The sequence below is a fragment of the Elgaria multicarinata genome, chromosome 2 (assembly GCF_023053635.1).
Source record: "Elgaria multicarinata webbii isolate HBS135686 ecotype San Diego chromosome 2, rElgMul1.1.pri, whole genome shotgun sequence".
NCBI classification, from domain to species: Eukaryota; Metazoa; Chordata; class Lepidosauria; order Squamata; family Anguidae; genus Elgaria; species Elgaria multicarinata.
Genome location: NC_086172.1, coordinates 83,112,017 through 83,125,947, shown reverse-complemented (window position 1 = coordinate 83,125,947; position 13,931 = coordinate 83,112,017). Strand labels below are relative to the sequence as shown.

General features: G+C 45.8%; 1 protein-coding gene across 1 annotated transcript in view; it reads right to left on the bottom strand.

Annotated features, from left to right (window-relative positions):
* Window positions 1-2,080: 2,080 nt before the first annotated feature.
* LOC134391904 (thyroid peroxidase-like) overlaps window positions 2,081-13,931 on the bottom strand; it is a 41,032-nt gene continuing 29,181 nt past the window's right edge. Inside the window, exons 5-13 of the mRNA XM_063115828.1 lie at window positions 13,699-13,905; window positions 12,492-12,849; window positions 10,943-11,103; window positions 7,568-7,826; window positions 5,839-6,009; window positions 5,502-5,739; window positions 3,866-4,077; window positions 2,866-3,030; window positions 2,081-2,247 (exon numbers count right to left, since the gene is read on the bottom strand). Of these exons, the coding sequence (XP_062971898.1) occupies window positions 2,081-2,247; window positions 2,866-3,030; window positions 3,866-4,077; window positions 5,502-5,739; window positions 5,839-6,009; window positions 7,568-7,826; window positions 10,943-11,103; window positions 12,492-12,849; window positions 13,699-13,905 (1,938 nt within the window). The remainder of the gene's footprint in view (window positions 2,248-2,865; window positions 3,031-3,865; window positions 4,078-5,501; window positions 5,740-5,838; window positions 6,010-7,567; window positions 7,827-10,942; window positions 11,104-12,491; window positions 12,850-13,698; window positions 13,906-13,931) is intronic.

Below are 13,931 nucleotides of genomic sequence, written 5' to 3'. Positions count from 1 at the left end.
ATTTAATATGTTTTTAGCTGTGTAAATTATTTATTGTGTTTTACTGTTTGAATTTATTTTATTTGTATGCCGCCCTGAGATCCCAATGATATAGGGTGGGATGCAAATGTTTTAATCCATAAAAAATAAATATAAATAAATAAAAATTAAGTGTCACAAAGTTGATCTTAATAAAGGAAGTTTTAGCCCGCTGTGGCTTTTGGACTTTTTTCTTCTCCTCCCAAATGGACCAACATGGCTACCTACAATTTTTAGAAGGCAAGACATTTCCAGAGGTGAATTCCGTCATACCTTCGGTGTACTGTCACAGCTACAGTGATGAAAGTAATGGCTCCAGCTACAACAGCTGCAGATATAGCCAATGACGTGGCACTGAAGACTTGACTCCCTAGAACAGAGAACAGCAGCGCTTTTAGGGCTGATTGTATGAACTTTCTGTAGGTCCACCGGATACAAAGAAAAGACCTATCCATGAACAACTAGGACCCCCAAAGGGTGCTGTTGTATTCATACCATTTTGCTACTGTAAGTCTAGGGTCACTGCAAGAAAGATAGTGGAGATATACTGGGAATTTACACTTGATCCAAAAGTGGGTTCCTAAAAGAACTGTTGGTCCTTTTATGGTGCATCTAAAGACAAATGTGCACAATTACGGTGGAATTTCAGGGTGCTTCCAGACAAGGCTTTTACTGTGCAATTGCCCTGCATCATTCATGGAATCTTATGGGTAGGTGGATGAACAACGTCTTCCATTTGTAAACCTCCCATGTTTTCCCACTGATTCTTCCACCTTTTTTCTTGCCATGAGATATCCATGAAGGAGAGAAAGACAGACTTGCTGCACAATAACTTTTTGGTAGAGCTAGGAGCCATCTGGCTGAAAGTACCCTTCATCTTTACAACAGCAAACCTACAAGAGGAGATTGCAACTCCAGCCCACGGCTTTTGGTACCTAACAGGGATGCGAAACCTCCAGCTCGCAGGCCTAATCTGTCTTGCGAGTTTCCCTGGATTACTCCAGGGGGGCAGAGCTTGGCCAAGTCCTTGGGTGCAGTGCCCCCACATGGACAGTGTCTCCTGCATAAAGTCAGGGACTGGGCCAACACTGGGAGGAGTGGCACCTCCTCCTAGTGCCAGCCAAGTCCCTTTCTCTGTGCTGAAAGTGGCATGGAACTTTGCACCTCTGCCAGCTCAGAGAAAGGCACAATGGGCAGAGGTTGGGGGTGTTGACTTCAGTGGAGATGGTTACTGAAGACATCCAGCCCATTTCAGGACAGGTGGGAGGCTATTCGGCCTCCCACCATGAAATCATTCTGCATCCCTGGTATATGGGGTGTTTCCATTGGGTGAAATTATCTGGGGATATGGGGTAGGGTGCTATCAGTACAATACCCAGCTCTCACTCATTCCCATTGTCCAATCCTAGAGAGGCAGTAGAAACTCTGAACCCTTGTTTGGGGGCAGTTTAGGATGGGATGAGGCTGAACAATCTTCTAAGAGAGTTGCATTTAGAAGGGTAGTGATGACTATTGTTGTATCAGGCCTTTCAGCAATGATTTTAGTAGTGTTGTCCTTGGATATATATGAATATATAGGTATTTGGGGGATGTTTTTATGCTGTATAATTTATTTCCTGTGAGTCACATTGGGTGTTCAAAAGTGCAGAAAGGTGAGATATAAATATTACTACTACCGTCACCAAAGTCCCAAGTGCTACTTTTTGCTGGCACTATAAAAAGCAGTACGCTGATAAACATAAACCTGGCATCTGCACAGAGGCAAAATAAGGGAAGGCGTGAAGCTGGTCTCTAACTGTAGGTTTTATCACACACACACACCCCCTAGCAATTCTTGCTGTGCAGGGACTATGACCGCTGAAGAATGGCTGGCCAGTGATGACCTTTATGCAGCCAAGTGTATGATTGTCTTCAGCAATACTGGCATGGAGTGTTACGCAAAAATAAAGGAAGAATGGAAAGCAAAGCTTGAATGAGGATGTCGGCCTCCAACTGGCATCCCCAGAGGAGGAAATGAGGTTTAGGGTTCTATTAGAATGGTCCATTTGCAAAACCTTCCGGCTTACCCACAGCCTGGCCCCTTGACCCCAGACCTACTAATGCAGGTGGTGCCATCCTGAGACAGGGTGAGGGAACCCTCACAGGCACATTCAAAGCCCCCTGGTAGGTTCACACAAATTCGCGAGGAGGGGCAGGGATTCACCCGGCTGGGCTCACATTCATCAACATCTGAAATGACATAATGGGTGGCAGAGAGAAAGATTCAGAATGCTGGTAAGAAAAGCAAGACTACTCAAATGAAGAGGAAGAAAAGCTCCAAAGGTCCTGACTTGGAATAGCATCATTGGAGCTTTTTAATTGGCATTTTTAATCCCTAAAGAAGGGCTCCTGTATTTTTCATAGCTGTGTGACATGGAGTTGTTGGACAGAGGCTCCAGCAATGGCAGAAACTACACCAGTAGAACATCTCTGCGACCCACAACTGTAAAGCATCCATCCATCTTTTCATTTCATTACATTTTCTTGATGAGTATCTGTAATCCAGCCTTCCCCAACCTCCAGACGTTTTGGCTGACAATTTGCAACATTTCTAACCATTGGCCCTGCTGGCAGGGGCAGATGGGAGTTGAAATCCCATCTGAAATCCCATCTGAAGGCCACCAAGTTGGGGGAGACTGTCTTAATGTATGTGAGGAATCAATGGAGGGTGGGGAGAGGATAGCAAAACTGTAAACAAAAATGGGGAAGGGCCATGAATTTAAGTGTGGGTGGAGGGTTAAAAATGTGTGTAGAAGTGTGACATGCTTTACGGATGGCCCTCAAGGCTTTTCTTGTAGCAGGCCTCACCTTGGCAAACAGGCAACACGGTGCTCCACTCTCTCGTCTCTGCATGGCAGGTAATAGAGGAAGGGCCCTCCAAGACATAGCCAGGGCGACACTCAAAGAACACAGAAGCTTTACAGTGGACGAAGAAAGCACCTTCAACCAGAGGGACTGGCCCACAGGGTGTGTCTGTGGTGAAAGAAGCACACAGCCAAGGAACTTAGCAGGAAACATGTCACTTTGAAAGCAGCTCAGTGTTGGAGCTAATTCCCAAATGCAGGCTTGCTTCTTAGGTGATATGTTCAGAAATGGGAATGACTGAATATATTACGGAAGAAGTGGGTGTGGGTGTAAATGAAGACAGGACATACAGGTGTCTCCATAAGAACATAAGAAAAGCTATACTGGATCAGGGCAAAGGTCCAGCATTCTGTTCATACAGTGGGCAACCTGCTGCCCACGGGAAACCCACAAGCAGGTCATGAATGCAACAGCACCCTCCAACCCCTGTTTCCCAGTAACTGGCGTACATAGGCACACCGCCACTGATACTGAAGGTAGCATATGGCCATCAGGACTAGCAGCCATTGAGAGCTTTCTCCTCCAGGAATTTCTCTAAACTAAACCTCATTTAAAGCTGTCTAAATCCAAGGTAGGGATCTCTCTCTCTCTCTCTCTCTCTCTCTCTGTTTGTTTGTTATATATTATATATATTTGCTACATGTCTGAAAGCAACTGTTAAAAAATATTTTCCCAAGTTACTCTTTACAAAATCTGAGTGACCAAAGATCTCAGACTGGCATTACTTGTTCATTGGAAATATTTCATACCACCTCTCCTTAAAAATCCCCAGGGCAGTTTACATTAAAAAAAACAAGAGAAAAAATTATAACATTATGAATTATAAAATTATATTACCTTCACTCCCCTCCTTGCCTCCAGGATGCTACTCAAGTTCCTGAATATCGCTGAGTGAGAATGGGCTTTTCCCTCTAGTTCACAAACAAAGAACTTCAGATTCTACCTGTTGGGTCCTCCTTCCATGCGGTCAGGTCCACATTTGAGATTTGGGGGCTCTTGCAGGATATGAAGTCATCTGGGAAGTGACTGGTTGAGAAGACATCTGCAGGTAGGAGATGGAGGTGGGTGTTCTCACAGAGGATCCCGAACAAAGTCACCTTTGCCAGCTCGTCTCTCTGTCGAGGGCTGAATACGCCTTCTTTCTCCCACCAGAACCTGCAAAGGAAAGGAAAACACACACATTGGGAAGCCAGAGCCTGTTCACGAACACATCATCTGGCCAAAAGTATTTATTTATTAAATCCCATGCAGCTTTCCATAAAGCTGTTGAACTGTGGCAGAAATCAAAGGAAGCTTATAGTAAGGGGCCTTCCCCACCCCCCACTCAGTTTTGAAACTGTGAAATCAGTTATGTGCATTGTAGGATCCTGTCAGGATCACCAAAACAACAAACCAGCTCCATAGTGACAACGTCACGCACATATACCAAGGAGTGCAGAACCTCTTTTAGCTTAGGGGCCGCGTTCCATTCTGGAGAAGCTCTCGGGGGCCACATTCTAGTGGTGGGTATGGCTGAAGGCAAAAGGGCCGGGGCCAAAATGCCAGCCTATGGTGGCTTAAAGTTCTTGCTGCCAGTAACTAAGCCTTAAGAAAGGCAGTTCAGCCTTCTAGAATGGGGTAGGGTGGGCGGCGGTGGGGCGGTGGGGAATGCACACAAGCCAACAAAACACCAAACTGTCAGTGGTTAGGGGTAACGGGGTGGAACCACATTCGGACAAATCTTGTAGCACCTAGTAGGGCCAGATTTGGCTCCTGGGTCTGATGTTCTGCACCTCTCTTTTAAATTACTATTACTACTTTGCAAAGCAGTAAACTGTTTGAAGGTAGACCTAATGAATGTTATTTCAAGGGAACCACTCTCAGCAACTGCATTCTTCCTTACCTGGTGCTAGGGATGGGCCCATTCGTTTTATTTGCAATCCATGTTATTTTGCCAAATATTCACCCATAAGTCCATTCCATTCTGTGTCCTCATTAATCTGCTTTGGGTGTTTTTCTTTTTACAAAAAATCTGCACGAACATCCACATTTAAACACATGCTAAAATATGTATACTTCCCCCCCCCCCCATACATATTTTTCATACTCTTTTCAGCTATGAATTTTGTAGGAACATTCAAGAAATGCCAGAGTTAGTGAATAACTAAGCACTGATCCATATATTAGGCTGGGGGCTTTTCTACATGAGTAATTTGTTGCACACTCCTGATTGGTCACTCATGGAGGTTTGCGCCGGTTCCTTTACATTACGGCTTCAGCCTCCTTTATTCCACTTTCATAAAGTTCGGAGATAATGCGAAAAGGAACATTCTTCAGATCTATCGGCTGTTTGAAATTCTGGCGTAGCATTATAATGACAGCACCATCTATCTAGTGGCTGTAAATTGAAACGCACAGAAATGTATAGAACTTTCCTCGATTCAAACCATGTGTCTGCTGTGTAAAGGAGCCCATGTAATCCCGCAAAGAAACCGAAAGCAGAAAGCCCTGTTAAAGATGCATTAAGAAGCTCTGAGAGGTGCAGGCTAAGCGCGTTCATATTAGAATGTGAAAAGCTTAAGTCCCTCCAGGCTCCCTACCTGTCTCCATCTCGCAGGGCCTGCAGCTGCCTTCCCAGCAGGCAAGCAAGCAGTTCCCCCACTCGGGCACTAGGTAGGAGAGGTTCCGCTATAGCACCAATCCAGACATCGATGTTCTCGGGCGTCCCATACAGCTTGAGCAGTTTGTGAGCCAGGTAGCTGCTGTTGAGGATGTGTCGCAAGTCAGAGAATGTGTGAGCCTCTTGGAGACCACAGAATCTCCTCCAGGAGTTGTAACCTGCAACAGGAAAAGGCATTTGAAGAGCTCTCAAGTGTCCCTTCTAGGGAGTGGTGTCCACTGCCATTGACCTCCCCTTCCCCCGGCATGGTTACACACCTTGAAGTCCATGGTCTCGGCCTCTTTGAAGGTTCAGAGCAGCCAGATCAAGGGAAAGTGCCTGTTTGGGATGGAAGAGCTTCTCCGTCAGCTCAGCTGGCATCATCTGAGTGGGTGTTTGGAGCTTGGCAAAGCTGAAGATCTCTCCCCGCAGGATAGGATCAATCCCTCCTAAAGTGGGAGATAGCACTGGAACTCCAAAGTCGGTGGAAACAGAGCAGTAGGCAATCATTATGACAAAGCTCTGGAACAGCCTTCCCCAACTTGGGGTCCACCAAGTGTACTGGACAACAACTCCCATTATCTCCATCCAGCACAGGCAAGCTGGCTAAAGATGGTGGGAGTTGTAGTCCAACACATCTGGAGGGACGAGCTTAGGGAAGTCTGCTCTAGAACAGAGTGACTTTTCACAAAACTTTTGGTATTCTGACATAGATATTGTGGCACAAAATAGATGCAGCCAGTCTACCACATCTGTTGTTAAGCCTTCTCAGCAGCACACAGATACACCCTGCTGATACTTTGTGGCCTGCTATGTCTGTAGGTAGGACATGAATGAGCAGCTTACCAGGTAAGGACCTCAACCTATGTTCACTTGCCCCAGTTTTTAGAAGGAACAATGGTCACCTAGGAAGGAGACACATGGTGGTGCAAGTATTGTCTCCTCCTACAAGGTCTTTCACATGGCCTTGGTGTGTAGGGAGGAGCCAGTCTAGAGCAACATGTGAAAGCACCCTAGGGAGAAATGTGCACCATGGGAACTCCTCTCTTGGTAAATGGTTGACTATATTTACCCACGGAATTCAGAAGTAGCCGTTTTATGTGGAATCCCTGGCAATGGCAATGTCTAACACAAACAGTATGCATTTCCTCACATCATTTCTTAATGTTGTCATCTGGGAGGGGGAGGCGAATCTCTTGACAATCTCTACAATACCATTCCTGGGAAAGGGTCTTATATAAATGTACTCCAGGATGATCTTCAGTCCTGCTCTCTGACAGGAGTCCCACGCACCCTGGCTTCTTTTCCTCATGCTGAGCTGCATTTCCCTCAACAACAACAACAGCTGAGGTATGTGTGTGTAATACCCAAACTCTCTATTTACATAGCGTATTCCTTTGGGTTATTATTTTTCCCAGAAATGAAAGGGGGGGAAATGCTCCCCCTATGATAGCCTTGTGACTCACTTGCCAGACTCCTGTCATGTGGAGAGTCTCTGGTAATTATCTGAAAATGTGTCTCTCTGGGATCTTAACAACTAACAAATGTATTGTGACATAGGCTCCCATAAGCTATGGAAGGAGTAGGTCACCTAATGTCCTCCAGATGCTATAGACTGCAACTCCCATAAGCCAGCATGTCCAATGCTTAGGGATTATGGGGATTGTAATTCAAAACACCAGGACACTTAGCCCTAGGCATAGCTGTACATCAGCTGTAAACTAGCCTTCAGGAATCAAAGTCACAACATATGTAAGATCCTACAGGGACACTTTATTGATTTTGCTGCAATAGACCAATTTTGCTGCTTTACTGGAATTCATAAATTTGAAAAATGGCTGCACTACAACCCTATCACTGTGAGGTAGTTCTCAGATGTTGCTGGTCATCGGGATGCATCTGGTTTCATTGGGGGTAACACAGGGTAATCTGAATAACTGTCAGTTGCTGTTACTGAAGTCAAAATGCCCTCACCACCCCACCCCAGCTGAGTTGTCCATTCTGTACCTTCCTCGACGATCCTCCATGGAGAGAAGAATGACTGATGAAGAGAGAGGCTAGGGTGTCTGGGGTGCTCCTCATAGTTTTCATCCAGGCGGGAGAGTAAAGGATTGATGGTGACGTGGGCAAAGCGAAATGCAGCTGTGGCAAAGACATTGGAGATACGGGGGTCAACAGACTCATTGTAACCAGAGTATGGCGGCAGGAAGGCCTCGGTGGCTTCTGGGCCAAGGATCTTTGGGACATAATCCCTCCAGTTTATAATCTACACCAAACATAAAAAGGAAAAATATACTTAAAAACATAAGTAGAACCATTCCAGGTCAGATCGAAGGCCTGTGTAGTCCAGCATTCTGTTCACACAGCAGCCAACCAGCGGCCTGTGGGAAATCCACAAGTAGGACATGATTGAAATAGCACGCTCCTGCTCATATCCCCCAGCAACTGGTATACATTGGGATACTACTTCTGATATTGGAGGTACCCTATTTCTTCGATTCTAAGATGCACTTTCCCCCCCCATATAAACATCTCTAAAAATGGGGTAAGTCTTAGAATCGCGGGTGTGTCTTGGTTGTTGTTTTTTCTGTTGGTGGTACTGAAATTAGTGTGCGTCTTACAATCGAAGAAATACGGTAATATATAGCCATCAGGACTAGTAGCCATTGACAGCCTTCTCCTCCATGAATTTGTCTAATCCCCTATTAAAGCCAAATTGGTGGCCCTCACTACGTCTTGTGGTAGGGAATTCCATAGTTTGTGTTCAGTGGGCTTGATCCCGTGAAACCAATGAAAGATATTTCAGCCTGCTTGGTACTGTGCTGAAAAATTAGATGAGAGCGTACTACATGGAGAAGATGAAGGGAAATGATCACTTCTCTGCCACAGAGACCTGGTTTGCATGACAAAAGCCCACTGTATCTTAATTCACCCATGGGGGCTGTGATGTCATGCCAGGTGCCCATGGCTGCCATTTTCACATGGTGCTCATGGGTGCCTGGCTTGCTGTACCTTGGAGTCTAATGTGTAGTGTGTAGTGTAAACCCTGACTTCCGGGTTTACAGTACACAACAAGTCATGACAAGTGGGCACCTGCAAGCACCATGCAAAAATGGTGTCTGTGGGCATCCGGCCCTGATGCAACAGCCCCTGTGGGTAAATTAAGCCATAGCAGGCTGTCATGACGTGTGAACAGGCTCTCTGGGTGCAGATAAGGGACGGCCATTTATGAAGGCATTTCCCCACCCCCTGCAGCAAGCATTGTAGCTGCTTGATAAAACGGTTGCCTGTTTTAGGAGAATTTTACCACACAACCTGTGCAGATCTGTGGTGATACAGCTTTGCGTATCCATTTTGAGTGCCTTCCTGAGCAGTGCCACTGTGACCTATCTGATGGGTGTCAGAGCAAGAATCTCAGACAAGAGGGCTATGTGCAGATGTTCAACTGAAGCAACAACCAAACAATTTACTCATTTGTGCTGAGGCTAAAGCGGAAGAGGAGCAGCCCCATATGGCAGCTCATTTACACAGTTGTACCATCAGAGATGCAATTTTGCTGGGAAATTAGCCAGTTGGTGAAGGGCCTCAGCCAGTGCAATGCATTAAGTAGGGTGACCATATAAGAAAGGAGGACAGGGCTCCTGCATCTTTAACAGTTGTTTTGAGAAGGGAATTTCAGCAGGTGTCCTTTGCATGCATGCAGCACCTGGTGAAATTCCCTCTTTATTGCAACAGTGGAAGCTGCAGGAGCCCTGCCCTCTTTTGTATCTCGTCACTGTAGTATCGCCCCTGTATTTACTCTATTGTATTTTTATTGCTGTGCAACACTGGCCCAGAATCTGTTGGGATGAAGGACAATCTGGAATTGTTTAAATCATATCATATCATATCGATCGGGGATGGGTAGGGCTGGGATTCAAGCCTGGGGTCCCAATCTAGCTTTCTTGGTTTCTCCAGATGGCCACGCTTCCTTACCCTGCCCCCTTTCCCTCAAACATGGTGTAATTTCCCAGCTTTGGTGCAGTTCCCCCCCCCAATTCTAAAAGGTTGTCCTGCCTCTTCTAAGGCTTAGTGACTGCCAGTAAGAGCTTTAAGCTACAATACCAGGGTATTTTATATTTTGGCCCCACCTCTTTTGCCTTTGGACCTGCCCCTTTTGCCTTTGGCCACACCCACCAGTGTAATGTGACCCCCAAGAACTTCTCTGAAATTCAATTTGGCCCTTGGGCTGAAAAAAGTTCCCCACCTTGAAACAGATGATCCATTTAAAACTGGATTTTTAAAAAGTCATCAGGGCCAGATCTACAATAAACAGGATATAACACTTTGAAAGCAATTTGAAAACGGTATATGGAATATGTCCTGGGCCCCAACCGTTGTCAGTGCACTTCAATGCCTTTATAAAGCAGTAGTGTAGATCCTGCCCTGGATTTATGAATCTGTCGGTGTTTTCTCTTAGGGTCCGTCATATTTGGCAGAATTTCACGCCCCACCCCCACCCACCCCCGTTCCTCGTATCAAGCAGCTGCAGTTCCTATAGAAGGAAGCGTGAATCCCAGGAGGGAATGACGTGTTTTGCAAGCTAAAGAGCTTTTCTATTTTCTTGCCAGCTGCAAGAGAATCCGATAAAAGCAGGTTCAATGCAAGGCAGGGCAGTGTGAGCCAAACTAGACGTTACACCCACCCACCAAACACATGGCTGATGCAGAAAATACCAGCTGAATGTTTAGGTCCCTTTCCTCTCCGTAACGTTTAGTAAAACTTATATCCTGACATATAACTTATAAACTGACATCACAATCATTGTGTATTTTCCCATCCCTGTGCTATATTATTGGCTATTCATGGGGGAACATGGAATATCATAGTGTCGGGGAGGCTCAGAGTGGCAACAAGGGAGGGAGGCTTCTCAGTGCTATCTCCCCAATTGTGGAATGATCTCCCCACTGAAGTCTGCCTGAAGCCAACATGGGTATCTTTTTGGTGCTAGATAAAGACTGTCCTCTACACCCAGGCATTTGATGACATATGATGGGATTGTAAAATCCGTTGTTTTATCAGGACCCAGTATCTCATTGTAACTGTTTTTAGCTGTTTAAATTGTTTTATTTATTTTTTATATAAAAAAGTTTTAATATTATAATATTATATTTTGTAACTTTTGTGAACCACCCAGAGAACTTTGGCTATTGGGTGATATACAAAAGAAATGAAATAAATTAAAATCTACCAGGTATTATGCAGGGGAGAGAGGAACCAAACACATGGCTGCCATTTTCAGTGACAGGCATGCATTTTCCATGTCATTATAGTTTCTCCCCCCAGAGGAAACTGGAGCCCTCTATTACAGGAACATAGCAGTGCCATGTTTGATGTCCTGACCTGGAGGTATGCACCAATGATTTTACGTGTCTCCTGATACAGAATTTCCCCACTCCATTGGGGGTTGAGCTGGTGGAGGGTGGCAGCAATTCTGTTGCTCTCCCTCAGGAACACCGTATGCAAAGCTTGCATCCCTAAATGCTCATTCGCCCGCGAGTCTCCTAGAAAGGAAAAGACAGAGTAAATGAGATAAAACCCATACATCTTTTTTTGACAGATTTAAGAGCTCTGCAAAATTAAAAAAGATGTTACACATTCAGAGTGATGAGACACAGCAGGAAACGTAACTGAATGTTTTGATTTCACTTTCCCACAGATGGAATTTTGGTTTTGCTTGGTTCCCTCATCGCCTTGGCAGAAGTCACTCTTCTTCCCAGCCCTTTCTATCACTGGCATTCTGATGACTCACTTCCAAAATAGCCTGATAGGCAAAGCAGGAGTTCGTTCCGGAAAGGGGAAGGAAACCCCTCTACAGCTATAGCCAGTAGGTGGCACTATTGGATTTATTAGAGTATAGAAAACACGAACTTGGGCATAATCACACCACTAATCTAGGGAACTGAAACACTCTGCACAAGGAGGTCCGTTCAGGTCTGCCCTCCTGGACATCACACATAGCCTTAGACAAAGCTAAGACCAGCTGCAAAGGAGGATGGGGCTCCTATATCTTTAACAGCTGCTTAGAAAAAGCTATGTTGTGTGAATGTCATGTTTTCCTGTTGCTGGTTTCATTTATCTGTTTAGTTGGTTAGATTCTGTTTGATCACTCTTACTCTTGTGGATTGTTTCTGTGGTTTTTAATTTTTATGGTTAACCGACCAGGGACATCTAACTGGGCTATGTACAAGTGACGAAAGCACATGCATAAAACAAAGAAGAGATTTTTGGCAATTGCAGCTCATCACAAAGGGGAAAGAAAAGTGACCTATGCCAAAAATGTTAACTTCTGTTAAAGAAACAGGAGTGCAGGGGGTGGATCCATTTAGTCATATCTAAAGGTAAACCCATTGGAATCCATGGGACTTGATTTAGTCATGACAAATGACTTCAATGGGTCTCCTCTAAGAATGACTAAATATGGATCCAAGCTCTGCTTTCTTTCTCATCTGGTCACAGCATAAAGCAAAGCCAGTGGGAGGACCTCTCACAATGCACCTAAGAACATAAATAGGGCCCTGCTGGATCAGACTGAGGTCCATCTAGTGCAGCACTCTGTTCACACAGTGGCCAGCCAGCCATTGGCCAAGGACCAACAAAGCAGGACATGGTGCAACAGCACTCTTCTACCCATGTTCCCTAGCAACTATTGCACACAGGCTTACTGCCTCGGATACTGGAGGTAGCACATAAACCATCAGGGCTAGTATCCATCGATAGCCTTCTCCTCCAGGAATTTATCCAACCCCCTTTTAAAGCCATCCAAATGGGTGGCCATCACCCTGTCTTGTGGTAGTGAGTTCCATAGTTTAACTATGCACTGTGTGAAGAAGTCCTTCTTTTTATCTGTCCTGAATCTCCCACCAATCAGCTTCTGAAGCCTTCCTCTTACCTGCCACAAAACAGGGCACATCGGATGCATTGGCAAGACAGGAGTTCCTTGTCAAGGCACAAGGGTTGGGGAATTTCTTTGCAGCAAAGGGCAGGAGTGGGAGGGCGCCGTCGGAGAACTCCTGGTTGACAGCCAGGAGCCCCAGCTCCTGGGTGAAATTGCGGAGCTTCCTGGCGAGGGAGGCCGCACTGCCATAGATCATGCTGCCGTCCACAAAGGAGGTGAGGCTATTCAGCTGCTCCCGAGGCTGCAACTGTCCCAGAAGAAAGCTGGACTCGCCACTGCCACAAGCTGGTGAGGAGCGGATAAAGGGCAGGCACTTCATACCCCTGCCCAGGCGGGTGTCACCATCTGGGATCTGGCACACAGAAGAGGCACTGTGTTGAATGTCTGGCTACTCAAGGCTGTTTAGAGAGATTTATTTATATTTATTTATTTATTACATTTTTATACCGCCCAATAGCCAAAGCTCTCTGGGCAGTTCACAAAAATTAAAACCATGAAGAGCATAAGATGTTAGCAGGGACCACATGACCTGCTCCATATTTAGAGAAGTTCATTTATCAAGTTCTCACAACTCTCCGTACAGAATCCAGTGAAGGCTGGTGGCTCCAAATTTCAGTGGGGCTGCGAATCTGCTCTAGGTTTCAGTCAGAACTCTAAAGGAGCTATCCAAGGTGCTGAACTTAATGGGCCCAGCGCCTTGGATAGCAACCCATCAGTTCAGCATTTTGGATAGCTCCTTTAGAGTTCTGACTGAAACCCAGAGTGGATTCGCAGCCCCACTGACATCCAAACCACCAGCCTCCACTGATAGAATTACAAGCTGAAGACAGCAACTGTGGTTGTTTCCCCCTCCAGAGCATTGAAGGTGACATGTTAACATGATAGACAGGAGCTAACCGTGTGCTTGGCAGCTTTCAGTCCTACTACCATCTCTTTTTGCAGAATTTTGCGGTGCTTCAAAAACCTGTCAAACAGTGGAGTAGTGGTAGATGTTGGAGTGCAGGCACTCCTCAGGGCAGCCCCCATAGCCCCACCTCCAAGAATGTAGGCAAGAAGCCAGTTTTCATCTCCACCAGGAGCAGGACTTTGGTCCTGAGTCCTAGTCCAAGACACTGACCGCTACACCAGACTAGCTCTAATATTCTTCTTCCTAGCTGAAGGTGAAATATTCTTTCATTGACTTTCAGCTTCATTTTGTTACCTGGATGGGGAAGCACGGGCTGCGGTTGAGGCAAGAGTGGGAGCAGTCTGCTCCACCCATGAAGGAAATGGTGCTGCCACTTTGGGGTGTGAGATCCATGTCGTGATCAATCCACTGGCCCCACTCCACCAGCATGTGGGTGTAGGAACTGTCCAGGGAGATGTTCTCATTCCGCGTGTGCAAGATTTCATGGGATACCTGGCGTACCTTGAAGAACAGAGGTGATTAGAGGC